Source organism: Cinclus cinclus, chromosome 3 (genome assembly GCF_963662255.1).
Source record: "Cinclus cinclus chromosome 3, bCinCin1.1, whole genome shotgun sequence".
NCBI lineage: Eukaryota > Metazoa > Chordata > Aves > Passeriformes > Cinclidae > Cinclus > Cinclus cinclus.
This window is the reverse complement of record NC_085048.1, coordinates 114598765-114626599: the sequence shown is the minus strand read 5'-3', so window position 1 is coordinate 114626599 and position 27835 is coordinate 114598765. Positions and strand designations below refer to the sequence as shown.

The following is a 27835-nucleotide window of genomic DNA, read 5'->3' as shown; positions in this document are numbered from 1 at the left end:
GTTTGTGGAGTTTATGACTTTCAAAAACAAAACAAATGCTGAAGTGATAGACAGCCCAATTTTCTAGGTTGCTTAGTAACAGAAATGCATGCTGTAGTGTGAAAATACTCCTGACAAAGTAAGGGAATGTTTACTGGAACAAACAGGAGATCCTGTGAAAGTGCACTGTATAAATAATTAAAGCATATGTTTTTATTTGCTTGTGGAACAGAGGGATACCATCAATCACAATGTTCTACAAAACTTTTCACAAAGAAAATTATTCTTTTTCACACTTGCTGAAGTGTGCTGATGTGGTAGGATGTGAGTTCTCTAGCAGAAAAGCGTGGTGCTGCAGATTTTTGGATACTTCTTGAGATGGACCATTGATCCTTTGGGGTACCTCTGAGTTTTGAAAGAAGGGTCGTTATTCTTTGGGCCCAGTTTAAGATTTGTTCCCCAAGTAACTAGGAACAAAAACTTTAGATTCCTAGATTGCTGGCACAGCAATTTTTGAGTTTATCAGTCTTTTTAAAGAAAACTGAAGGCTATCTGTAGTCTAATTAAGCTAGTTTGTTTGTTTGGTTTTTTTTAATAATTTCCTTTTGTTTTTATTCAAGATTTCAGCAAAGCAATGTCTCAAGCTGGCTCCTCACAGTTTCAGGAAGTCATTCGGCAGGAGCTGGAGTATTCAATGAAAGTAGAACTTGATAAGATACTTGCGACCGCACACTCAAACGAGATAGAGGTAAGAAGCACAGAGTGGATGCTACTCAGAGCATGAGAAATGGGATGCAGGACATTGAGGGAAATCTCAGAGAGGAGATAAGTCATGGATTTCCAGGCCTTTATTTTAAGGGTGTGCTCTGATCCTGTGTGGAAGAATAGCCAGGATACAATGTCAGTAGTAGGAGACTTTCAGTTCCCTCTGGACTAGGTGACAAGAGTTATTTAGTGTTTAATCATCTTTAGTTATTAAAGGTTCTGTGTAATCTTCAGTGGATTACAGAAAGGGAGGGTAAAGCTGTTCTCTTCAGTGTTGGGCCAAATTACAATGGTTATGATTTTGACAAAAGACTTGTGTAAGTTGGTTTTGTACTCTGAATTTTAGTGAAAATGAGTTTTTTTGGTAACTTCTGGATTTTAGTTTAGCATGTCTACTTCAGTGCTAATGAAATTACTCTTGTGAATAGACTGTACTTCAGTTTGTAGAAATGCTTCTGTGATTGAGTAGATGTGCATTGAATACCAGCATTAACTAATGCATTTCTTCTTTGTAGCACACTAAAAAGGACCTAGAAGGATTTAAGAAGCTATTTCATAGATTCCTACAAGAAAAGGGACCATCTGTGGACTGGGGGAAGATTCAGAGACCTCCAGAAGATTCTGTAAGTTGTGATTAAGTGACAGTTTGTAAGGAAAATAAAACTGATAATTGCTACTTAAGGCAAATGATGTGTTCACCCATCAAATGGGTCTATCTGCCATGGTTCTGTAAAACCATGTAGGACACAACTTTGGGTTCTAACTGAGATTTTAATTATTTGTTGACATATGTTGTATGCCTTCCTGAACATCAGGTTCTGCTTACCATGCGTGTCAAGTTCTTTGGTATTATTTTGTTAGGTGGTCTGGGAGCAGAGGAACAAAATGGGAGAGATGCTACCTCACCATTTGGTGCCCTCTCTGGAGAAAAGTTGTGTTAGGGGGGAAGTATGGGGCACCCTTGTGGTTCCTTTTTCCCTCCTGCCCATAGAAGAGGGTTGCATGTCTCAGATGTGATTGTTTCCAGCAATCCTTTACCTTTAATAATTTGAAAGGGACATATGGCAAGTGGGCTGGTAATAGAGCTCATTTAGCAACTTCTGTAACCTGAAGCAGCTCAGCAAAAGTGAGGGATATGAACCAAGGAGTTGATTGTGGGGGGTTTTGGAGCCTGATTTTCTAATGTTGTCTGTGTTGTTGTAACTTATAACCTGTAATTTGAGCTTCTCCTGAAAAAGCACTGTGTATTTTTTCAGCACTGTTTAGTACTAAATAAATACTTCCTATTAAACCTGACTTCATTTTACTGAATCATCAGTGGCCTTAGGCTGTCCTTTGACTCTTGTGCAACGAATGGTGTAGTTGTGCTACAAATTCTTGCTTTTCCCAGCATAGTGATCTTGGCATATTGCAGGAGTTCTGTGTGCTCCCGGGCCTGTGGTTTCTCTAAGGCTCTCTGTGTGCCTCAATTGAGGCTCTGTTTCCCATGAAAGGCAGGCTGTCCAGTTACTTCCAGAACAGATGCAGAGCTGCTCTATAAAGCGTTGGAGAATGATGCTGTTTTAGAGCAACTCTAGGGTTTTTCCAAGGTTGAGTGTTTTCTTTTAACTTCAAAAACATGTGATGTCTCTTTTCTGTACTGTAACACTGAATGAAGTGTTGCTTTGGGGAGAGAAGTCTGCCCTCAGTGAAGAGGCCAGGGTGGGAAATTGGAGTTCTAGGTAAGATGACTTACAAGGAAGGCTGAAGAAAACGGGATTTATTTCAGTGTAGGGGGCTGAGACTCCGGGGGGGGGAGGGGCAATAGGTCTTTTTAATATGTGAGAAGGTAGTTGGGACAATCAAAGGAACAAACTGTTCCCTGTGCCAAGAGAAGGGATTAAATTACAGAAATTTAGGGTGAGTGAATGGCTGCTTTGTGGAGAGGGAGAGCTGTTGTCTGTTTTTCAAGTTTTGCACACCTTCAGTGGAAAAACGTACAAGTTCTGTAAAGGTCTGAAAGTACCCAGGTGGGACATCTGGAGCAGATGTCAAACTGGAGGTTGTGTTAAGGCTCTGAAATAGACTGGGGGCATATTCCCAGGCATGGCAAGCTGCTAAAAAAAACTAAGAGAAAGGTCTAACTTAAGGTCACAGAGGGCTGAGTGGAGAAGGGCAGAATTAGAAAGAGTATTTCTCTTTTTCCTTATGGCCTGTACTGCTCATTCTGAAATGTGTCCCTGTGCTATGTAGCAACTTTTGATGAGAAAGGTAAGAATTCTGCAAAATCGGGTCACTTCTGATGAGATGCATGCATGATGGAAAATGAAATTTTGCTTCCTAGAATGAAGTCTAAATCAAGTAAACATGCTTGATAAGTGCCACAGGAGAGAGTTAGGGCAAAATATCTGCAAACAAACTTCCTTCCATGCCTTCATCACTTCATAGTAAATTCCCCTTTCTTTAGGGATACTTGGACTTCCTGATCTGACAGGAAATGTTTGAGTGCTTATGAAAACTGAAAGTAAAGTTAAATTCTGTTTGTTTTTTTTTTTTTTTTCCTTTTCTCCCTTTTGCTGACCATTAGATTTCTATCTCTCTCCCTGCTGTATCCACTCCCTCCTTTTTAATGTGTCAGTCATGTCAGGGACATACTGTGGAAAATGAAAAGAGTTCTTCATAAGACACATTCCAAGGGACCTTCTCCCAAGTTGTTCTTTGCTGAGGAGTATGACTTGTGGAATTATTAAATAAAAGTTGATTTCCTGAAGACCAGAATTTCAGAATTATTAATCTGGCTGGTGTGAGCTTTTAGAAGGAGTAAAGGGGGATAAGTTTTGAAGGGCTGCAGTACTGAGTTCTTTGGGACAGGTTTCCATCTGTGAGTGCATATTGTGTTTGAGTGCTTCTGTTCAGTTCCAATTGAGTTTTCCTAGCTATAAAACCTCAGAGCATATTCTCATCCTGCTCTTGTTAGAACAACACAGGGATTGGTGTATAGAAGAAGTGTTTGCTGTTAATCTTGCAAGTGATTTATAATTGCCTGTAGGGATGACCTTGTTTTTATGAGGTGGTGGGATGCTTGCCTGCTTGGAGAATCTTACACTGCAAGGATCATGGCCTAGAAAGCACCAAATTCTCTGCAGTGTGAATTTATTTGCCTGTGATTGTTTTGGAGAATTGCTTTGCTGCTGGGAATTCTGGCGAGTATAGTCTTCAGCTGATCCCTAATAGGGTAAAAAGCATATGTTGAGGTATCTATGTGCCTCTGTGTGTATAAACACACAGACATACGTGTGTATCTGTAAACAGAGGCACACAGAAAGTCTGTCAAAGTGTGGGTTTGTTGCTTTCTTTGTTTATTTAGCAGCTTAAAAAAGTTCATGAATAGTTCATTGGATTTATGGGCTTTGACTTTTAGGCGAAAAGGTAGGGGGAAGAGTGTTTCAGGCTTTTGCCCAGTGCCAAGGGACTGTGCTGTGCAGAAGCAGAACTTCTGATCAGACTTCTGTAGGTCATCTAGTATGTTATCTGTTGTATTTTTTCTCTGAATGTAGCTTCTGCTTCTTCCTGAAGACAGGTAAAGGCTCCTTTCAGTTGCAATTAAAACAGAAATTATTGCTTTGTAGTGTCTCTGTTTTTCTCTGCAATGGGGGATTTCATCCCCGACCTCCGTATTTTCAGTGTAACAACTTATGTTGATGCCAGTAAGAGAAGATTGAACCCATTTCACACTATATAGGTAAACCTCTGACTTGATTTTTTCCTTCCAGATGCTTTGCTTTCATATGTCCAAAAGCTTACAGTGATAGCTCATGTAGTTAGGACCCATTCCTGTTACAGTCTCCAGAGAAGAAAGTACACTGAGAGTGCCAGTGAACAGGGAGAGGAGATAAAGAACGTGGACATGGCAAGTGTAACTTAATCCCCTCCATGTAGATTACAGTGATCTGTTTGTTTGAATTGGAAGCAATAGCAAAGTCCTGCTGGGAGGCCTCTGAGAGAACTACAGTGATCAAGTCAACCTCAGAACAGCAATGCAGAACCTCATCTGGAATGTAAAAAGAGCACCTGGGCAGTGTGAGTGTGAAAGGAACTTGTCTGTTAGAGCCTTTGCTTTTTTTCTTCCCCAGTGGCTGGATTCTTGTCTGCAGCTCAGGTTGTCACCTCAGTGAGCTTTATTGTAAAGGAAAAGAATGACTGTTATGCCCCTTATTCAAAAGCTAAATATCTTCTTAACCTTCAGCTTTGGAAGCAGGAATGGTTTGGGAGGGACCTTAAAAATTGTCTTGTTCCACCCCCCTCCCCACGGGCAGGGATACCTTCCACTAGACCAGATTGTTCCAAGCCTTATCCTAGCTGATCTTGAAGCCTCCAGGGGTGGGGCAGCCACAGCTGCTCTGGCTGACTGGTTCTTCTGCTTTATTACCCTAAAGAACTTTGCTAAAGAATTTTTACTGAAGAACTTCTTGCTAAGATCTGATATTAGTCTTTCTTCTTGTAGTTGGAAACTATTTCTCATACCAGTTTAAGAAGTCTCTCTTCCTCTGTAAGTCCCCTCTAGGTGGTGGAAGGCTGCTCTAAGGTCTCCCACAGCATCCTCTTCTCCAGGCTGACCACCCCCAGCTCTCTCACCCTGACATCACAGGAGAGCTGTTCTCTCTCTGATCACCTTTGTGGCTCTCCTCTGCACTGCTCTAACAGGTCTGCAGATTATCTGTGCTGAGGACTCCAGACCTGGGTGCAGCACTGCAGGTGGGGTCTCATGAGGGTGGAGACCTCTTCATTTGGTGCTATTTCTAGAAGTGTTTCCTCAAACTGTAAGTACATATTAACTAATAGGGGCGTCCTCCTTTCCGGTCTGCCCACGATGACAGCCCTGATGCTCATTTTGTCTGTCTCTGACAAACTCTTGCAAGCCTCCTTGCAGTGGGAGTAGGCTGCTGGAATCTGTTAGTCAAACTCCCAATGTTGCCTCATCCAGGCTGTTCCAAGAAATCACTTCTGTGACACTGGCTGCAAAACAAAAGAAGCTGCATATGTCATCTTAGAGCAGTCCCAAACTGCCAGACGTGTCTCAAGCGAGTAACACTGCAGCCAGGCATCTGTAAGACATGTCATTCCTGCTCCTGTTGTTTTTTTTTCCTGTAGAATTTCCCCATCAACATTTACTTACTTGTCAAGCACACTGTTCCAAACCCCCAGAGCAAGAATTGATCTTTGTTGCTGTGGAGCGCTTCTCCGGTTGTGTGTAAGTTTGTAGGTGATGAGGTAGTTGTGCATATTAGTGCCTGAACATGGCTGGCACTGTTGGATTGATAGCACTGGCATCCAGCAGTCCTGGTGTGGCAATGTTCCTGCTGGAACTTGACTTTTTGACATTTGTTATTCTCTGAATTAAAGACCCTTCAAGATCCAGGGCTTTATTGCCAAGTTGACGTTTCCAATGCCTGTGCCAGAAGAAATTGAAACAATTAGTGGGGCTAAGTCATAAATTTTGTGTTGTTACTGGTGCAACATGCAATGAACTGAGTTCTTGATGGAGCTGCTACCTTCTTCAGGACTTTTACTCTGAATGTTCTGGTTTCAGGCATGATAGCGAAAGCATCAAGAGGTAGTTGGCACTTCAGCAAAAGATTTTTGAGGCAGTCTGGCCCTGAACTGAGTGTCAGACTTTCTGCTTTTTGTGAGTGATGCAAGAAGAACATAGTGAGACTTGAAAGTTGAGACAGTTTTTTTGGATGTTCAGACAGTGTCAGAATATCATGGCTGTGACTCACATCCCACCCAGCTAAAGCTCAAGACGAAATGTTTTTAATCCATGTACAATCTAATGCAGAGTGTTACTGACCTTGGAGTGGATGGGAAGCAGTAAATCTGAACGTAAAATCTGAACATAAATCTGGTTCTCCTGATAGCAGAATGTTCATTGAGCTTCCTGATGTACCTCCAAGGCATTAAACCCAGGATTTATCATCTTGCTGTTAATGAGAAGAGCAGTTGTTTTTTCAGGGTGTTTCAGCCTGAACATAATCTCTGGTGTTGACAAAGCAAGAGTCTGCTTTTTGTGCCCCTCTGTTCCTGAAAAGTTCCTGGCAGTTTGGAAGGAAGTTTCTGCCTGTGTCCTCATGAAATGGCGGTGATTGTGGTGCTGCTTTCTGTCCGAGCCACAAGACCTCCACGTGGAGTTCTGTTATCTTGCAATACATCCCATAGGCTTTCCAGATCCCATTGGGCAGAATTTCCCTGATGTGAGGGATCTGCCCTGATCTGCTGCCCGTGGTGTCCTGGAATGCTGGAATTGCACAAGCCATCCTCTCTGCCCCCACATATGCCAGTAAGAAGTACAACCCTTGTTCCAGGGCAGTGTGATTTTCTACTTGAACCCCAGCTCTTGCCCAAAGCAAACACAGCTCTTAAAACTACACTGTATGTATTTGGTTTTGAAAACCAGCTGTGGGTCTTACACACCCCTTATCAGAATTAAATAATTCTAGCTGCACCTAGAATGCTGCAGCACTGGAGCATCAGGGCTTTTCTTCAAAAGAAAATCTCTAGAAGGGCAGGCTAAAGGATCATTGTATTGATTCTGTTCTAACAGTTTTGGCATGACTCTTATTGTGGCATTGCCACCATTATTTCTTTGACTTAGGGGACAGCCATACCTAATGTGAGGCATACTGTCATTATGAGCCTGATTTTGCTCTCAAATGTAGCCCAGACTCTGTTCTTAAACCTGTAGGAAACAGCTGTCAGTGAGGTAGAAGACTTCCTGTAAGGTTTATTATGAGCTGGATGAGCACATTCTGAAAACAGCAGAATAAGAACTAGGAACTCTCTTCCACTCTGTATCATGCTGTCAGGAGAAATGAATTCTATCAGAGCAGTGGCTGGAATAAGAATCAGTTCGACTGAGTTGAAGAACCAATATTTTCCCAAGAATGTTGCCTTTGACAACCTCAGAGCGCAAAAAAAAAAAAAAAAAAAAATAAAGGAGTTTAAGCTGCTCAGGGAAGGAAAGTTGTATGCCTTGCATGTAGAGCCTAGTTTTTAAATTGTGGCCTGACTGAAGGGGGAGAGGGGCTGTCCTATGGGGCAGTGAGTTAGATGGTTCCCAAGGAAACCCCTTCCCCTTCTGTAGGGCAGGAGCGGGGTTGTGACAAGTGGCATAACTGGCCTGGCTTCTCATCTGAATGAAGCTAATGGTGCCTGGTGTCACAGAGTCTATAGAACCTCTTGAGAAAAGAGGTTATTGTAGTAAGAAACCAGGTTATTTGTATCATTACAAATCAGTTATTGTAGCCACACTTTGCAGATGTTCTTTAGTGTCGTAGGGCATGTGAATAAATGTGGGTTTTATCACCAGATTGTAAGTTTTGAAAGTTTTTAGGAGAAAGCAATTTCTTTCTGAATATCTAACTGTTGGGCTTTGTTTGTTTGTTTGTTTGTTTTTCATTTGTTTTCCCAGATCCAACCCTATGAGAAGATCAAGGCCAGAGGCCTGCCTGATAACATTGCTTCTGTCTTGAACAAGCTGGTGGTGGTGAAGCTCAATGGTGGCTTGGGCACAAGCATGGGCTGCAAAGGCCCCAAGAGCCTCATTGGGGTTCGGAACGAGAACACCTTCCTGGACCTGACAGTGCAGCAGATCGAGGTAATGTTTGATGAGCTTTGCTGGCTGCCTTGCAGGAGGCAACACACACTGAGCTGCTCCTGCAAGGCTTGTTAAGAGGGATCAAGTGGAGGCTTGCCAAAAGAAAGAGAAGAGGGAGATGAGGTCTGGTCAAGGTGCTGGGGTGAAGCAGAGAATTCCTTTGGGAAGAATGGACACGAAAGGGACGGTGCAGTCAGTGACTGAACTCTGTGCCCCACCCCCCCATGTGTGTTAGCACAAAGTGTGGTCCAGCCTGTGCACACCAGCCTGGACAAGGGGGATCGTGTCCAGGAACACAAGCAGTCACACTGTAGAGCTTGTCTGGGCTGGGTAGCTCCTGGGCTTGTTTCTGACTCCTCCAGCTGCAAGTTTATCTTTTTAAAAAAGGGGTCGTTTTATGTGTGTTAGAGCAAAGCTTTTCACAGCACCTCCAAGTTCCATGATGCATTTGAACTCCTGTGATGGAAGATTGCTGGCATTTTCCTCTGAAGAAAGAGGAGCAAAAGAAAATAGCAGCTGCTGGTGTTGGGAGAGGACATTTCATCTTATGTTTTTAATGCTGAATTTTCCTCTTACAGCAGATAATGAAGACAATTATTAGAGTAGGAGGTGGGGTGTGCCTGCTCTGTGGTTTCTGGAATGCCAACAGTTTTTGCTTCAATGTGTTGTTATTTGGAGTGGCTCTCCCATGTGTGTTAGATGGTTTTATGGCAAACTCCAATTTACATCCAACTGATGCAGCCCTTTCTTGAAAGCATCACTGTGGAAGTCTCTGATTCCACCAAAGTGTAATGATCCCAAATGCTCCAGCAGAGGAGGGTGAGCTGGCACACCAAGCTTTAAAACTCACTCAAGGGTCTATTTCTTTTTCCCCTGCACCTTCTATTTTTGGTGGAACTGGCATGATCTTTGATTTTTTTTTTTTTTTGTCTTTGTTGTGCATGTGGAAATGCTCTAATGTATTTCAGCTCCATGCTATAGAATCCCAAATAATTACATGGTGATGTTTCAGTTATTGTGTGCTCTTGATACAACTGTCCATCTCTGTCTGCCAAGAAAACTTGGAAGTGCTTCCTGCGCAGAGACAGAGTGGAAATGCCACCTTGACAGACTGCAACAATTTGATGGAAAACATGCCTTTTAAAATGATCATTTTATGGTGTTGTGGTTTCAGATTTTAGACCTAAATGCAGGTTTAAAAATGAAGTTTCACTAATTAAAGATACATTAATTAGTGTGGGTCTTATCCTTACAACTAACAAGTATTTATTTTCCTTTACCTGATTTATTATTCTTTCTGTAGCATAAGTGCATCTTTTCTTTTTTTCTCACACATTCATTATTTCCAGTCTGTTTCACCTCATTTCTCTCTCCCAAAATCTCAGGTGTCAGGAGTTAAAGCTAATAATACATGCTGAATTTACCATTTATTTCCCATCTCAGCATTTAAACAAATCCTACAACACCGATGTTCCGCTGGTTCTCATGAATTCCTTCAACACGGACGATGACACAAAGAAAATCTTGCAGAAATACAGTCACAGCCGTGTGAAGATATATACTTTTAATCAAAGCAGGTATCAAAAGACTTCTCCACTTGTGGTAGAAGGAAAAACTTGCTTGTTTCTCCATATTCCAAATGGGGTGGATTTGAGTTTGAGGTGCTGGGGTAGCAATGGTGTCTTCTATACCCATGTTCAGTCTCTTCTGGGCCTCGTGGAGAGACTGAAACATCAGGGGGTTGGGCAGAGTCAAGGACAGTGTATTAAAATTGGGGAGAGGGGGGGTGTGTGGGCCCAGTTTCTAAGAAATGTACAAACAGGAGTGTACTGGGTGCTGGCCACTTGATTCCTGAATTTGCTGTTAGTATCCTTGGGCTCTGGAGGGAGACAGACCGTGTTTCCTTATGAAGAACAAACTCTAATCCAGGTGGCTGCTGGGGTCACGGGTGTGTTTGATATGCTCGAACCTCCGTGTTAGAGGAAAGTTGGTTTGCAGTGTGGCCTGAGAACTGCAGCTTTCAAATCCTTGAGTAGATAGATTGTATTCTGTAGCTTCTCAGTGACAGCTCAGAATTTGGGTGGGTCTTCCAGTTCAGAATACTCGGGAAAAGCACACCTCCAGAAGCCTATGGAGCTGCACCTTAACTGTAGTATTTTTGTTTTATGCTAGTCCAGCACTGGTGAGGATGTAACAAGACCCATTGTCCTCACAGGTATCCCAGAATTAACAAGGAAACTCTGCTGCCCATAGCCAAGGATGTCTCTTACTCAGGAGAGAACACGGAGTGCTGGTACCCTCCAGGCCATGGAGACATCTATGCCAGCTTCTACAACTCTGGGCTGCTGGACAACCTCATCGCAGAGGGGAAGGAATATATTTTTGTGTCCAATATAGATAATTTGGGTGCCACTGTGGACCTTTACATTCTTAACCATCTCATGAACCCACCCAATGGAAAACGCTGCGAGTTTGTCATGGAAGTCACAAACAAAACCCGGGCGGATGTGAAGGTAAAGGGGGATGGGTGAGAGTCTGAGTGTGTTGGTGGCCATCTCCAGCCTCCTCTGAATCCATGGATTCAGACATGCACCCAGTCTCCTCATAGCTATTTTAGACACCATTTAACACATCAGCTCGCATCTAATTTGAGATGCACAAAATCAGCAAGTTTAGGAGGTTCTAATTCATGGAACAGATTTGATCTGTGTTCTGGGCAGCAGCAGACAAGGACAGTCTGGGCTGGACTGGAAACACAAGTGATTTGTGCAGGGTGCAGGTTACAACCTCTGCACCTTCCTCAAACTGTTATGTACGTGGGGGCAGAAGCTTGAAGGTGGAAGCTTGAAAGCAGCACTGAGGGCTGGAATGCAGTTGTGTCTCCCAGAAAACTGCCTGAGCCACTTCCCAACCCTGCCTTGCACAGCTCTGCATGGCACCACTGCCCATCTGCTCCTGCCCTAACTCCTGGCTTTGTACAAAGTCCAGGAGTGACATTTCTCAGAGGTTTATGACATGTATCAAATACTTGTAGCCTGCAGTAATTTGTCCTGCAATTGTGCTCTCTTCTTTTGTATGCGAGAACGAGGATTTGGATTTTCTCAGTATTCATTAGGGAAGCTCTGACTTAGCCCTATAAAAGCACAGCAATGCTCTGTAAGAATACTTAGATTTAATTTAGCTTTTGCTCCATCATCTAACTGCTGAGGGTGATTTTTGTCAACAGCAGCATTTGCAAAATATTCTCAACAACCTTCATTAAAGGAATTAAGTGTCTTGGAGTGCTGAAATAGGATCGTTGGATGGTCCTGACTGTACTTTAAACAACCTCTATAATTAGTAACCTGGTAGCTGGTTACTAAAAACAAGAAATGTGTTTTCTCTGGGGTTCAACTTCAAATGCCAACAGACCAGTGCATCTGCCTGTGTTGAGGGGAGGATTTCTCTGGTTTCTCATGAGCAGGACTTAAAACTCTCTCATTTGCCCTTTGCAGGGTGGCACGCTGACGCAGTACGAGAATAAGCTGAGGCTGGTGGAGATAGCTCAGGTCCCCAAAGCACACGTGGATGAATTCAAGTCTGTGTCAAAATTCAAAATATTCAATACCAACAATTTGTGGATTGCTCTGTCTGCAATTAAAAGGCTGCAAGAGAAAAATGCCATTGACATGGAGATCATTGTTAACCCAAAGGTAATCAGCTGGCAAGGGTTTAGAGGACACTGACCCAAACAAATTTTTAGTGTCTGGGGTAACAGGCATTGCTCCCTCACAGAGCCAGACCTGTGGGGTGTGGAGCTCTGGCTGACCTTGGGCTCCAGTTCTGAGTGCCAGGACCTGCTCCTTGTGTTCACACGAGTTTTTTTCTCTTCTAGACTCTGGATGGAGGCTTGAACGTTATCCAGCTGGAGACCGCAGTTGGTGCTGCTATCAAGAGTTTTGAGAACTCTCTGGGTATAAACGTACCTCGTAGTCGTTTCCTGCCTGTGAAGACCACCTCGGATCTCTTGCTCGTGATGTCCAATTTGTACAGCCTTAATGCGGGCTCTCTAACGATGAGCGAGAAGCGCGAATTCCCAACAGTGCCTCTTGTCAAACTGGGAAGCTCCTTCACAAAGGTAAACGCCTGGTGTTCACCTCTTGGACTATTCATAGCAATAGCCGAGTGAAAAGTGAGGTTTGCTTCATCTACATCTGCCCACCTGGGCCTTCCCTTGCTCTTTGTGAGAATACAGATATTTACTATACCATGCATGTTGGGTGCTCCTGCCCCCTCCCTCAGCTGAGCAATGGGAGGTGAGCTGGCTGTGTGTGCTCCCCGGAGCTGGCCCAGCGCTGCTGGGCAGCCCCCCTACTGCTCCTCACACTTGTTTCTGAAAGAAATCACGAAGTAGCAACTTTTATACCGATTCATATGTAGGTTATAGGAAGATTCCTGAAGAGTATTCAAGAGGCTCCTCCCACGCTTGTCTTATTCCACAGGTGGCTTTTAAACTGTCTCCAATATTTCCTCTTTCCAAAAGGTTCAAGATTACCTGCGAAGGTTTGAAAGTATTCCAGATATGCTGGAGCTGGATCATCTCACGGTTTCAGGTGATGTTACATTTGGGAAGAATGTTTCATTAAAGGTGAGTGTGCAGTGAGGGTGCTGCTGCAATAAACGTGACTGATCTCTGCTCCTTGGCAATTGATCCTGAGGCAGTGCCCGTACACAGAGTCCGTAGGAGCATTCCTGGGAATTGGGTAACTGGCCCAAAGATGGGAGAAGCCATGGCTGGACAGTGACCCTTGTGACGGAGTGCAGGATGTTACTGCCAGAGCTGCTGCTCTGTGCAGGCCCTGGCTGAGAGGAGGTTTATTTATGAACCTTGAGCACCACAGACCTCACATCTCTCTTCAAACACTGCTGCCGTCTACTGTCCTTAGGCTCAGTCCCAAGGCTGACCTTGCCACCCCTTTTGCATTGCTTCGGGGTTCTCAGTTTATTACTAAATGGGGGAGCAGAGCAAGTTAAGTTTCTCTCTCAAATTCTTCCTTAGGAGCTTGCCAGTCCTGGCAGCACCTGCAGCTCTCTAGGGCAGTTTGGCAGGTGCCAGGGGCGGAAGGTGGTGGTGGAGGATCACCTCTGGGCTCTGAGCTGTCCATCTGTCCCCTCATTTGCTGTTCAGCTGGAACAGGAGCCTTCCTGGGGCACACCCAGGGGGTGATGTGGGGGTAACGTTTTTCCACTTCAAAGCGAGCAGACATGACAAGAGCCCTTAGAGCAACCCTGTCTTCAACTAAGTTACCAGTTCTGCTTGTGGGCTGATAGGATCTAGCATGGTAATTTACAGAGTAATTTCAGTAATGCTTGTTTAAAACCTTTGTTCTGGGGGAAAAGAGCCCCAAATGTGTACGCAGAAACAATGTCACTAAATGCCTTCAGGCTCTGGTTGTGGTACAGCTGACACCTGACTGCTCCTCCAGACAACCTATTCCCTCCTTCCACATCAACACACAACAGACAACAAGTTTCTGAACCTTTGTTTCTTTCCTGTAACCCCAGGGAACAGTCATCATCATTGCAAACCACGGTGACAGGATCGACATCCCAGCAGGAGCTCTACTAGAGAACAAAATCGTATCTGGCAACCTGCGGATCCTGGACCACTGAGTCCAGGAGAGGGCACAGCCAGGGCTGGGGCTGCTGTGTCAAACCAGCCTCGTCGTGGAAGAACCTTTTAAGCATTAGAAATCTAAGTACACAGAGGGCCTATGCTTTGTCATCTTCACAGTACCCTGCAGTATTAATTTAAAATTAATTTCTCTTGCTTATCTTTAAGCAGCCACATAAGCGCCATGGATGTGCGTAAGTAATGCTTCAGTCCTTAACGAGATTCTGTAACTCAGTTAATATAACCTTGAAGTGCAATACTGTTTGTCTTGCGGGAAGATGGACAGATCTTCTTTGATAAGAAGTTCAGAGGCTCGCCTCAACCATGCAGTAGTTTTGAATTGCTTGTAACTGCAGAAATAAAGCTGTGAAGCAATACAGGTGGGACAACATGGTTGGCAACTCCTGTGACGTTTTAGGAAGGCACAGTTGAAAACCAAAAGTTTCACTAGTGCTAAACAGGCTCTTAAAACCCTGTATTTCATGTGCTCACAACCTGTAGCCCTCTTCAACCCCCCCCCCCAAACTACAAGTGGGATGTGCTATCCCAGTTGTATGTCGAGGTACTGGGGTAAGGCTGTCAATACCTCCATTTCCGTATCGTGAGAGTGGGAATCATCCGTGTTCCAAACTTGCCCAAAGAATCCAATACTTGAGAAAAATGCCTCAGTAGCCACGTGTGGTGTTTGCTTTTTCACATCCCCTCTAAGACTGGATCTCCTGTTAATACCCACATCTTTGATCTGCCCTCTTTTTTTCAATAAATGGATCATGTTGACTACACCTATGTTCATATTGTCACAGCCATGTATGTTAATTTATCTTCTCTTGAGTTTCTAAATTTGTACAGGAATTGAAATCCCTGTCCTGATCACTATTGATTTCTTAATGTTTCTCTTGTATTTACATGCAGACAACTTTATTTTATAAGCTTAGTATAACACTGGTATGTATCATTAAAGAAGTTGGTCTTTAAAAACAACTGTGATTTTAGAGCTTTATTTTGACTGACAATGCATGACATGTGTTATGCTACCAGGTCAGCATGCCTGGCTGAGGGCACCACGGGCACACACACACTGCAGCAGAGACCATTCCATCAGACATGATCATCTCAGGGTTAGGCACTCGACTGGGGTCAGGTACAGAGGGGTGAGGTGAGAAACACAGGCACTTGTACTGAGTACTGGCAGCCTCCAGTCTGTTAAAGGTAGTATTAAAACTCCAAAATACATGGATTTTCAGCTGCACCCTCCTTAATGGTGCAGCCTTTTATAAGCAGCCTAAAAACTTTAAAATTCTTCCTGCCCTGTTCTTTGTGTCCCTGTCGCTCCCCGCTGGCAGGGACCGTGGGCAGCTGGAGTTGGCCATCCTTACACCAGACTTTTTTTCTACCTTCCAGTTACCCCAGGAGCCCCACTACTACCCTGTCAGGTCACTCCTCTCTCCCACAGGGAAGGGCCCTTGCTTAGAAAAGCTCATCTTACGATTTTAGGTCCTGAGAAATCCCCTGGAACAGGACTGCTCCCTAACAAAGCTGAATCCTATATGCAAGCAATCAAAAGACATTTATTTATATAAAGTTCTGTAAAAAAATAAATTTTAGAACAGCATAGTTTTGTAGAGAAAAACATTTTCTACAGAGTTTCAACTGCAAGATTTTTATATTGTACCATCATTAAATAAGGTGGGACACCATGTGAATTTCATTGCACTAGAAGAAATGCAAAGCATCTTTTTAATATAAAGATATACAGAGCATTCTAGACAACTACAGCTGTGTTACAGCTATGTGTTCTTTTGGATTTGGTCCAAAGAAACCTGAGTCTGTTTCCAGAGAGAATGAAAAAACATTGCACAGACAGCTGATCACTTGTTTCTTGCTGAAGGACACTGGAAGGATCTCTCCCTGCAGCTCCCTCTGAGTCTAAGCTTCCCCCGACTCTCAGTCCTGCCCTTTCTGGGGCTCTGGGCTCAAGTATTCACCTCACCGACATCACGCTGCTTAGAAGAAAGTCAGTCTGTTGTCAGAGCCAAGTGACTGCCCCCAATGGATTATCACCTCTTCTGTTCCCAGATTTCAGCCATGTTTAGATCTAAGTTGTTAAGGCCTTTCAGAGCTTGAAGGTTTCCAGTGTAAAAAGCCACATCTGAAGTAACCAGCCTGCAGTGAAACACACAACAAGATTACAGTGTAACCCCATCGAATCCACCTGGAATGCTCCGACAAGCAGACAGGGTTTGTCCAGGACTTTGGCATACAATTGCTACAATACCTCTTCAAATCCTGTGCCTGGATTAGATATTTGAAGTATCGGTTCAAAACTCAATGCTATGGATGTGGTTTATTTTACAGCAGTGATCATCCATAACAGGATTACTGCTGGGTGTAAAACTAGTTCTAGGGAAGGGAGATCAAACCATGAGTTCAGAAAACTCAGCAGGAATTAGGCATTTATAACTTCTATTCTCTTGCTGTAATCCCAGGCTTATCTAGACTTAAACCCTCAATTCCATTCCAATATTCTAATAATATTAATTATTGCAACATTAACGTCTGTATTCTAGAGAGTAATGATTCTGTGATTCTAAGATTAATGAAAAAAGCAACTGAACAGCACAACAGCTATATTGTTTGTAACAGTTTACACAGAATTTAAATCCCTCAGATACTGCTGAAACATGTCCGGGATCACGATGCTTCTTGCTAGCAAGATGTAGGAAAAGAAGCAGCATTTACATAGTGAAAAAGTTAAACAGGAGTCACAGGCCTGGATTTTTACTATTATTACAGAAACAAGCAGTTTATTAAACAGAATGAGGATCAGACAACCATGTTAAAAAACCTGGTCAGTGAAGCCTGCTGGCACAGCAGCAAGTGTCATCCAGGGTTTGATGCTCCCTTTCTCAAACAGCCCCAGCTCACTGAGAGATGTGTCTGAAGTACAAAACTGCTATCAGATAGTCCTGGGCCAGCTGAGACCTCCTGACTGCTGGCAAACACCTGCCCCGACCCTCCTATCCAAAAGGGATCCAGGGACATAAGAAAACCAACAGCACAGGATGAAGACAGCACAGCACCCTGTTTGGGATTGGAAATCCCAGTGAGAGAGACCCCGAGCACACCCAGGGTTCTCACTTCAGCTGGGGCTGCAGTGGATCCTTGGGGAGCTTGGTTACAAACACCTTTATAAGTAGCAAAGGCAAGGGAAGGTCACCTTTGTGAGCACACCATGAGCACAGAGAACCAGTTCAGATGAACTCTCACACAAAGTACAAAGAGGAATGCACATTAGCAGGAGAAGCAACAATAAGCAGGAAAGGAAGAGAACTTCCATTCCAGTGACATTTGAAACATTATCAACTTTCTTCTCTGACTTCTGCAACCTAAGACAATCTTTTCTTGCATGTGGGTAGGCCCATGAGTTTCACTCGCCCTTGCTCCACTGCAAATACATCACTGCCCCCAGGTCATCAGGAATAACTCAAAACTCCACTGTTTCAGGGGACAATCCAACTGACAACAGAATTCAGCCTGCAAGAGGCTTTTCTGGGAGGTGGGGACAGCAGGCACAGCCAGGTACCCTTTCTTCAGGACAGGTACTGCTGGCCTGTTCAGGGATGGAGTGGGCTGTGTCAGGGAAGGGGAAAAGCTCCATGAGCATAATCTCTGCTTCAAATCTAGTTCTGCTCTAAAAACCATTCCTGAAGAGCTGCCCACTGCACAGATGAAATGCTGTTTTCTCCTATTTTTACTTTGCCAGCATCATGAGTCACCATCCATGTTTCTAAACTGCTTCAGGAATCACACAATTCCTGCTAATTAAACTGTGGCTGCTGCTGTCACACAAAGGGAGAGAAAAAAATCCATGAGCTGAGGACACCTACAAGCAAGCTTCCAGTTGGACAATGCCCAGCTTCCAGTCTGTTACCAAGTGGACTGCACTCCTAATTACTGTGGAATGGCACAAGTCTTGTCCTTTACTGTAAGAAAGCTCCAAACGGGACACACTAAAACATGAAGTTGTGATTCTGCAATCATGACTTCCTTGCAGAAGACAATGCCTGCTTATTTAAACAGTGAAAGAAGAGTCCCAACTCACCCGTTCAGAGGTCCTCCATCATTGACCACATTGAGGTGTGCCAGCTGCCTCTTCAGGTGGAGTTTGTAGCTTGCGTTAATTCGTAAAAACAACATCTGGAAGAAACCACAGCAGCAGAGTAAGGAACTGTGCCCATGCTCACATCACTGCCTCCAGAGGGGAAACACACTGCCAACACCCTCAATCACTGACTTTTGGTTTTGTTTTTGCAACTCATGTGAGTCTTCCTTCTGCCAGTGCTTTGGCCTCACCTTTCTGGCCACATGCAGTCTGTAATGTACAGGGCATTCTCACCTACTCATTACGTGTGGCACTTAGAGGACACCTTTGGAACATGAACTTTTCTCCTCTGCGCTCTCAAGTATCCAGCAACTTGTACTAAGCCTAGAAGACAACAGATCTCTTTCCTGTGCTAGAAGGGACCATTTAATCTAATGTGAAAGAGAAATGACAACTTGTATGCAATGACTGGATTGGTCCCTCCCGTCCTTAAGATTTGCAACTCCACAGCAGCAATGACTGCAGCAAAATCCTTGAAAAACACATCTGGTACAATGTGGGTGCATCATACATTTAGGGACTTTTGGAAGCCACTGATTCTGAGCAGTGTTACAAAATAATCCTCTCAGAAGGCTGCACTCAAGCCCCAAAGTGTTGCAGTTTGCATAGCATTTCAGCACTAATTCCTGGATTGCCAACTCTAGACATAAAAAAGCAGCTCAAAATCCTGAAATCCTTTCTTTTTGTGTGCCTCATCGCTCTCCCTCCACACTGAAATACTTCCTTTGGCTCAGCCCAAGCTGTCCATGTGACTGCTGCCAAGCTCTTTAACGTGTGGGTTTGTTTCACCAGAACTCAAAAAAGAATTCCCCTCTCCCCAGATAAACTTTATCTTGTTCCCAAGTCCACGTGCATTTGCAGCCGAGCTGTGAGATGAAGCTCAAAAATAACATTCACCTGAGTTTGCTCCTCAGGAAGGAGATCATATATAGCTTCATGCATCTTTGCCATTTGCTTGCAGATATTCCTGAAGCATGCTGAAGGAACAGGGGCTTTCACTTCATACTGGAAATAAACACACAACCAGTTAACTCCTTTCTGTCACTTTGAAGTGGTTCATGTAGGAGAGCTCCCAACAGCTATCTGGGGCTCTGCTTTGCTAATAACATCAGGCAGGAATCAAGATCCATCTAGTACACCACAAATTAAAAGGGTGGCTGGGCATGATCTGATCCAGCCAGGAACTGCAGAGCTGGCCCTCTCTTTCAGACTGGTATGAGCCAATGACAGAACAAGCACTTCTGCCTGAGAAATGTGCCCCTTGAGTACTTCCCAAAAGAAAACTGCTTGCCTAGGATCATGCACATCCAAGTTTCTGAAGAATCAAGGAATGGAAACCTTAAAGAAATGGAAACTCCTGAAATCTCATCTATCTACCATAAAAAAAACCCCCAACCACATCACAATACAATAACTCCCCCAAGAATATTGCAGAAATACCTTGGAAAGTAAAGTAAAAACAAAGTCCCTTCTCCTGGTGCCTGAAATCCAAGAAACAAGGCACTGGAAAACACCAGATGGCGAGAGATTTGCTACAAAGGGAACAAAATTCTTATGTCCCCACTCTGGATAGGGAAGCTCTGAACAAGATTTCAGAAACACTGGAAACCTGTCCCAGAAATGGTGAAGCCAGCTCTGCAGTTCCAGGTGGAGAGGCTGTGCCATCACAGGCCTGGGTGACACGCTGGCAGATCACCTTTGGGAGGGTGACACTTCCCCACGAAGCCTTGCATAATTCAGGAAAGAAGCAAATCATTGTAACTACTTCATTTACAAATGGATTGGAGGATCTATTGATCCAATCCTGCTTTTATGCAGGCCCGAATTGTGAAAGAGAACAAAGCTTGTCTGAGCACAAGACAAAAAAAGAGATGGGGAGTTCTCAGAGTCTTTACAGAAAATCTAAACCAATGGCCTAATTCTGACAGGAGAAGCAGCAGAAAAATGCTTTCTGATCCAGGGAACAACCACCCAGCTTGAGAGATCAGCGTGCCTCAAGACAAGGAAGTTCAGCAAGAAATTGTTTCCAATTTCCTGGCACATTGTTAAACCAGAGAGAACTGGGAGGCTGCAGCAGCAGCTCTTGCATGATTACAGCCACACCCAGCTCTTCATCATCGAGGGGAGGGGGGGGGGGGGGGGAAGCAGCCCCAGGAAGAACCCCAAGATCTTCTGGCCATTTTTATCTGCAGCTGAGGTCAACAGCTTTAATACCACAAGGGATCAGAAAGAACCTCACCACTCTTCTGTCCAAACAGTCACAAGACAGCAAGTTCCAAGAGAAGCTCAGAACTTGCACTGGATTTTTTTCCATTCATGGTAATGAATGAGCCTTCCCAGTTTGTTGATTTAATTATTTCCACTGTTCAGTAACCCCACTCTTGCCGTATTTCCCTGCCAAAGATAGCTACTGGGAAGTGGCTATGCTGCTGTGAACTGCCTTGTCTCAGTGGCACTGGGTGAGGACAGCTCCCAGGGGAAGCACAGCCTGGAGATGCAGAAGTAACTTGCTCATATTACCCAGTGCCAAGTCAACATCCTGTCCACTGCACCAGCTGTTCACCTCCTACAAAGCAGGAATTTCAGGGTTTGAAGTGTGCCTGGCATGCACTGCTATGGAACTCACTTGTGCAGATTTACACACTTCAGAGCAGGTGACCACTTCATCCACAGGACACTGAAATAGCTGGACTCAGAAAAACACCTGAATCCAGGAACACACTGGCATGGTTGCACTGACATGCCTATTTGCAAATGTCCTGGGTTTATGCTCTTCACAGCCTTCAGTGCCAATATTTAATTTTTTAGGAACATGAGCCAAATGATGGCATATGCTAGGAATAGAAGTAAATCAACCATCCTTTGGTTCTGGATTCTGTGGGCTGCATTCATATGGGCCAAGCACTGTCACTCAGCCCTCAAGAACTCTAAAGGACAGGAATAGTCCTAGTTAACATCCTGTGCCAGCTCCCAAAAGGACAATGGGCTGTGAAGATGGAGGGACAGTAAGGGATGAATTCTTACTAACTACCATTAAGAACATAAACTGTATTCCTGCTTTGTTGTGGGCTACACTTGTTTAGCACCAATAATGTAAATTCTTGCATTTGTGTCTTATTCTCAATAGATACAGTGGCCAAACAGCCATGTTACTTCACATAATAGCTACTTCTATGTGGGACAAAACCCCCCAAAAGCAGCAGACTATTTTGGTCTTTAGGGAAGAGCATAAACACATTTTTAAAAAAAATAACAGGAGTGGGAAATCCCAATTTAAATGCTTTCGCTTTCTTTCTTCACCCTATTTAGGCAGCACTACTTGACAGACCAAAGAAACAGATGAAATTAAAAAGCACAACAAAGTAACAATAAAGTAACAGAAACAGCAAGAAAGAGAGAAACGCTGCCTGTTGCAACTGCCTCACTACAGCTCTCATCAGCCTGTCCCCAGCCTGTTACTGTGCTTCCCATGAGCTCCTTGAAGGAAGATGTTGGCCCAGGCCAATCAATCAAATCTGTCTCTTGAAAACAATTAATCTTTTCCTGTCATGAAACAGCTTATTTTTTTCCCCCAAAACCCTAAGATCCAAAGCACAACACTAAGCTTAAAAGGTCATGATACTTTATGTATCTGTGGGCCAAAGAGATGTCTGAGTGTGTTCTACCCTGAGGTGAGCCAGAGTAGATCCAGCCCAGGGCCACACTGCAGCACTGTTCAAACACCAAAACACACCAGGAGTACTAATGCTGCTCCAGAGCAGGAACTGCTGAGCACAGACCTTCAGTCCCCCCAGGCCTGCAGCCCAACAGATGGGCTGGTCTTTCCCCTCCAAAAATTTTCCTCCTCAGCACTTTCCTGCTGTTTCCTGAGGTGCTTGGAAAGAGCAGGAAATGAGACCAGCTGAGCCTGGCTGCAGACAAGAGCTGTCAGTGGAAGGAGAGCATTTCAGTTCCTGCTGAAGCAGTCAACAAAACATTTAATTTTTCTGGGAGTGAAGGTGACTGACGCCCAGGTGGTAAATGTGAACACGAGACACATTCATGAAAACAGCTCAGAGTTTTCCATCTATATAGTCAAAAGAAGTTCAAACAAGTCCTGGTTAGGTAAGTTTAAGACTCCATTTGAAACATCTGGACTGTGTACAATGAGACATTCAGTAGCAATTCAGAGAGTGTATAATTATTTCCATAAATCATTACCTTGGATAATAGTTTGTCAAATAAGCTGTCCATTATGGCAACGAGCTTTGCTGAAATTTCAGCTATGTGGTCGTGATAATCCTGTAAGGGAAGAAAGCAGGTTTCATTTTCTAGTGGCATTCACGTTCTTCAGAGTACAGTTGAAAAGCAAAACTTTGCATTTCAGGAAATGCCAGAAGAATTACCTTTGTGATGTGGTCAAAATGCCTGAGCATGCTGAACTGCTTTGGCTGCAGCCGAGCTTCAAAATGAGCCCTGATAATGGGAATGTAGTGTACAATGAGCTGGAGGCAACGTGAAGAAAGGGCTGTGAATCCAGGAAGAGAAACAACATAGTTATTACACAGGAAGTGCCATTTCTGTATGGACTGTGTCTCCTTTGACATAAGTAACAGATCTGACACCATTTCACACACGGTGGGGTTTTGTCTGTTCCAAGAGCATGGAGGGACACGTTTGTTTCTCTGGGAACCCCCACCCCGTGAAGATGTCAGACTGGTACCTGGCTGCTCACACACAGCTTTGGTAAGATGGAATAAGGGACTGATTTTACAAGAGGCTTTCAGTGTTTACTTGACATTTTGAGCCCCGAGCACACGCAGACATTGAAGAGATCTCTAAAGACCTGACTCATCAGCTACTTAGCCTCAGCAACCATACTCTCAAGGCAGCAGTGTTTCTGCTGCAGTGGTGCACATAACACCCAGCCCTGCCAGCACTGACCCGCTCTGAACCTGCTCCTACTGCAGTGCCAGCAGGATCCCAGACAAACCAACTCCAACAGACCTGAGCCAGCAGCAGGACACACACTGGTGCCAGTGTGGTCACCACACTGGCCAAACACTCTGCAGCAAAAACCTGACCCAGCTGTGGCTCACAGCCTCTCAGCCCATTCTCAAAAGGCTGCTCCCTTTTGAAAAGGGAAATGCAAACTGGTAATCTCACCAGTTCCTGAAACATGGGAACTCTAGTTTAAACACCTGCTCCAACCCATCAACCAAAGGCTCTTAATTTCATGAGAAAGTTTAAAACTACATTCCAGGCAGGTAACTGGCAAGGTCTTACCACCCTCTGTGTCCACACACAGCCTCCCAACTCAAACACAGCTTATCATAGATACTTAGGGCTTTTCTGCACTTGGGTTCTTTAATAGGCAGGGGAACAAGCTTTGTCATTTTAAATACAGAAATCCATACCTAGGTTTTTCGTAGTGATTGTTTTCAAGCCAACAACTTGTAATGCACCGGCTCCAAGCACTAATTGGCAACTTCTAGAGTTGAAATACTGTGAGAAAAAGGACAGTGAAAACACATGTTGACTCTTTATCTATAAACCCACAGTTTAGAAACATCATCAACAGAATTTTGCAAGATTAAATAAATTTATTATGAAGGCCAGTTCCAGAGTTGCACTAGTTTTCCTCAGTAGAGTTAGCCACATAACATCAGAGTGGAAAACATCACAACAAATGGTTTCTGCTCAGGCTCTTGTCCTTCTCCACTGCTTAATGTTAAAGCAAACTTGATGTTAAAGCAAACTTGAAAGCACTGAAACTCCCTCCTGCTGAAGTGACTGAATTTATGTTTGTAACATTATGAAATACTGGATTTATGAAACGATGCACAGAAGATGAAAAGCCAATCCTGTAAGAATTCCAGGTATTGTGGATAGCTCATGCTCAGATCTCCTTAACTTACATCCAAGAGGAAAAAAGTTATTATTAAAAGCACATAGGCCAACAAAGCCTCTGAACAGTAAGACAGTTGCTAACAGCATATTTTGTCTTACACTGGAATCCTGCTTGCTCACCCAGCTTGAGATACCAGATATTCCAGATTGGGCCTGGGTGATACAGCAGAAAGGCTGCTGCTGCTGTCCCCAACTCCTGCACTGAATGTAGAGCAGAAGTCCCAAGGCTCATATTTGACCAGAACTGTCTGCTGACACTGAGAGGCAAAACTTAGAGAGACCTGACCCTTTCTCATACACCTGAAGATGCAGAAGAAACTGGGACAAGGCTGTCCTGCAGCTTGTGTCTGCAACATAGAGGACTGCCCTCATAAAGACCTCCTTTTTGAGGGCAGGGGCATCATCCCACTTTATAGGTCTTTCTTCATAATAATGCAAGAACAAACCCAAAATTTCAACCCTCTTTGTGTGAAAAGGGGAAATAATTTCCTGGCTGTTGCCTGGTGTCAGTCACAAAATGCAGGCCCTCAGAGCCAGCATGAGCCACACCTCCTCCAACTCTGGGCTGCCAGAATGGTGCATCCAGTGCCATTAAAGCAACCCAGACCTCATACCACAACTGAACCAGAGCTACGTGTGGCCCCTGATTTGAGAGAGGCATAACCTACACTGCTCTCAGACAGAGAGCAGGGGCTGAAACTGCCTCACATTCACTTCATCTTCTCCAGAAAAACAAGAACTTCTCTTATGCCTCTGTGTGGACTTTAAAGTAGAATCACTGAGCCAAAGGCAGCCTGAGCTTCTCTGAGGTATTTAGCTCAGGTTAGTGCTATCTATGAGGCAAACCATCAAAAACTTGGTCTGTAAAGGGTGCTGGACACACATACTGTCCCCTGCCTTTTGTGATAATGACTGTTCCCAGATGGCCTGGTGCAGACAGAGCAGTGAGGGAACAGAACGCCTGTAACAGAGCAACACCTCCTCCTTGTGCCTGCTGGGAGGAATGCGTTCCTGCACCCAGCAGCAAGGAACAACCCCAGTCATTACAGCCCCGTGTGCTCAGTATGGGCCCCTCACAACACTGAGGTGCTGGAGTGTGCCCAGAGAAGGATCTGGATCACGAGTCTGAGGAGGAGCAGCTGAGGGAGCCAGGGGTGCTCAGCCTGGAGAAAAGGAGGCTCAGGGGGACCTTTTCACTCTCTACAACTCCCTGATGGGAGGGTGTAGCCAGGTAGGGGTCAGTCTCTTCCTCCACAAGCAACAGGACAAGAGGAAATGGCCTCAAGCTGCACCAGGGTTTAGATATTAGGGCTAATCTCTTCATTGAAAGGGCTGTCAAACATTGGAACAGGCTGCCCAGGAGAGTGGTGGAGTCACCATCCCTGGAGGTATCTAAAAGGTGTGTTGATGTGACCCTGGCAGTGTTGGGTAAACACTGGACTCAGTTGATCTTAGAGGTCTTTCCCAATCTAAAGGATTCCATGATTTCTCCCATACTCAGGTGTCATTTCACTCAGGCTGCAGCCAGAGCTCAAAACTGCCTGGAATTTCATTACCTGGGAATGCTTTCCATTTTTCGTGACAATCAAGTCTAGCTCTTCCTACTCTCAAAGTCTGCTGGCTCTGACAGCTGTCAAACAAAAGATACAGTGCCAGGACACCTGGAGTGGCTCTATTTTGTTCTAAGTATAATCAATCAGCTATTTTTTTCCCCCTAGCTGTTCTTGACACGTCTCCAATTGATGGCACCTTGCTGACAGATAAAAAATACAGTAATTAAACTGCACATGATGTTTGAATACCAAGAAATAAATCACAAACAGACAGAGCTAGAATGAGATAAGATAAGGAGAGGGAAGTAACACAGATATGCAAATCTGGCCAAGTTTGACACATCCACTGCTATTCTACCTGTGAAAAGGTGCTGCAATTCCTGAGGGAAGCAGCAGCTGGAGAAGGAAACTTGAATAAGGGCAGGCTCAGACAGATTGATTTGCCTTGGACAGTGCTTTTAAAAGGGAACATTTGTGGATGAATCTGAATGTCAACTGCAGGGAGCAATCTTCCTGCATCTGGTCATTCAAATACAAACTACCAATAAGACAAATATTTAAAGGTTCATCTCCTAGAGTTTGCTTCCCCTCCCCTGCCCCCCACCTTATGTAAAGTATCATTTGGGAGATTGAATCTGTTTATCTTTCATTGATTATGCTCGAGCTCAGAACTCAAATACCTGATATGACCTTGGTGGGCAAAGATACATGTGAGAACCTTGAAATAAATTCACTGCTAGGCTTTAGAGCCTATATAGATAGATATATATGTGTGTGCGTGTGACAGTTTTAAGGTGCATTAATGTGTTCCTTTTATTATTGATTACTTACATTACCTTGCAGTGTCTGGGCTTTACCAGCTTTCCTCTTCTCTAGTGAGAAATAAATGACCAAGAGGTCCTGGTGATCCATCACCTTTACATTTTACAACAGAACCTTCATTCCACATTATTTTTCATGCTTCTACTGACTATACCTCTACTGATTTGTAAAAACTAAGTAACTTGTTTCCTTCCTCAATATAGATACATATTTCTGTGGCATCTGGGATCAAACTGCTTTTCCTTCAGCAGCATTAATCCTACACCCAGCCTGAAGGACAGGGAGCTATGTCAAATACTACTAGATGGGATTTCCAGTATTCCATGTGAACAGCCAGAGTTAATTCCCACAACAAACTGCATCTTTAATGCCTTCGGCTTGAAAGGTTTCTTTATGGCACAGTAGCAAACACAACAATTCTAGGTATTTTTTATGATTTATATGAAATCACAAAAACACATAAGCATTATTGAGAGCAAGACATGTTCTCTGCACCTTGCCTGCCCCTGCTTGGCACCGGGGCACATTTGGAGCCTACCTTCAGTAAATCTGACAGACGGGTCAGCATGTCAGTGGTGATGGAAGGAATATTATCCACACACTGGCAGTACTCCAGGATTATTCTTATTAGCAGCAATACTGTCCTGAAAAAGAAGAAAAAGCCAAATATGTCATCTCAGTGCACAAAAGATGCTGAAAAATCAAACACAGGCTAGTCATGTTGATAGAAAGCTACCCAATGCTAGAGATTATAGCATTGAATAAATCCACTAACTGATGTGGAGCAGAAGTGAAACATAAAAGGAGATTTACATAGATATAGTTACAACCAATACCCATTCCACAGGGTGGTGTGTGGAAGAAGTATTTTATATGAAAGAAAATCTCTGAAAAATACGTAATAAATGCTAAGGAGCCACAAACAGAGATGGCAGCTGTGAAGAAACAGCACCAAATATTCAAAGATGCTCAACACCTGTAATTTCTCCTGAAGTCAGCAGGCACTGGAGAATTTTGGAGTTACTGGATGGAATTGAGAAGGCTCCCCACAGAGCAAGCATGCTCCTTTGAATTCAAATACACAGAAGGCAGGAAAATTGACGTAAGATCAAACGTTCAGAGTGGATATTTTAACATTTCAAAAAGTTGAATCTCTTTCTTCCTCTAGGCAGTAGAGTGCAGAAAGATGATGACAAGTCAACTGAAAATAAACACCTGGAGAATGTTTTGTGAACACGAGGCATTTGTGACGAATGCATTTTATTTGATTAGATGCAATGAAACTGGATGTAGAAGTGTGTAGAAACAAACTAAATATTTGCACAGTGAAGCTTTTAATTGCTTCACAGAGCTAAATATAACAAGTTTCAAGTGATCAG

General features: G+C 43.9%; 2 protein-coding genes across 3 annotated transcripts in view; one reads left to right on the top strand and one right to left on the bottom strand.

Annotated features, from left to right (window-relative positions):
* The first annotated feature begins 595 nt into the window (after nt 1-595).
* Nucleotides 596-14999, top strand: UGP2 (UDP-glucose pyrophosphorylase 2). The gene is made up of 9 exons (XM_062490657.1): nt 596-727; nt 1260-1367; nt 8192-8377; nt 9821-9954; nt 10593-10890; nt 11872-12069; nt 12252-12494; nt 12900-13004; nt 13922-14999. The coding sequence occupies exons 1-9, from the start codon at nt 614-616 to the stop codon at nt 14027-14029; spliced, it is 1494 nt and encodes a 497-aa protein (XP_062346641.1). The 5' UTR covers nt 596-613; the 3' UTR covers nt 14030-14999.
* A 13-nt stretch (nt 15000-15012) lies between these two features.
* Nucleotides 15013-27835, bottom strand: part of VPS54 (VPS54 subunit of GARP complex) — a 46585-nt gene continuing 33762 nt past the window's right edge. For both annotated transcript variants that reach the window (XM_062490655.1, XM_062490656.1), the window contains 7 exons: nt 26995-27100; nt 23589-23676; nt 22578-22699; nt 22393-22473; nt 19090-19197; nt 18133-18227; nt 15013-16193 (listed from right to left, as the gene is read on the bottom strand). In XM_062490655.1, coding sequence (XP_062346639.1) covers nt 16088-16193; nt 18133-18227; nt 19090-19197; nt 22393-22473; nt 22578-22699; nt 23589-23676; nt 26995-27100 — 706 coding nt within the window. In that variant the 3' untranslated portion in view covers nt 15013-16087. The remainder of the gene's footprint in view (nt 16194-18132; nt 18228-19089; nt 19198-22392; nt 22474-22577; nt 22700-23588; nt 23677-26994; nt 27101-27835) is intronic.

Coding starts and splice junctions, on each gene's coding strand:
- UGP2 (XM_062490657.1), top strand. CDS start 614: ATGTCTCAAGCTGGCTCCTCACAGTTTCAGGAAGTCATTCGGCAGGAG. Junction 8,378..9,820: donor TGACAGTGCAGCAGATCGAG/GTAATGTTTGAT, acceptor TTCCCATCTCAG/CATTTAAACAAATCCTACAA. Junction 13,005..13,921: donor GGAAGAATGTTTCATTAAAG/GTGAGTGTGCAG, acceptor CTGTAACCCCAG/GGAACAGTCATCATCATTGC.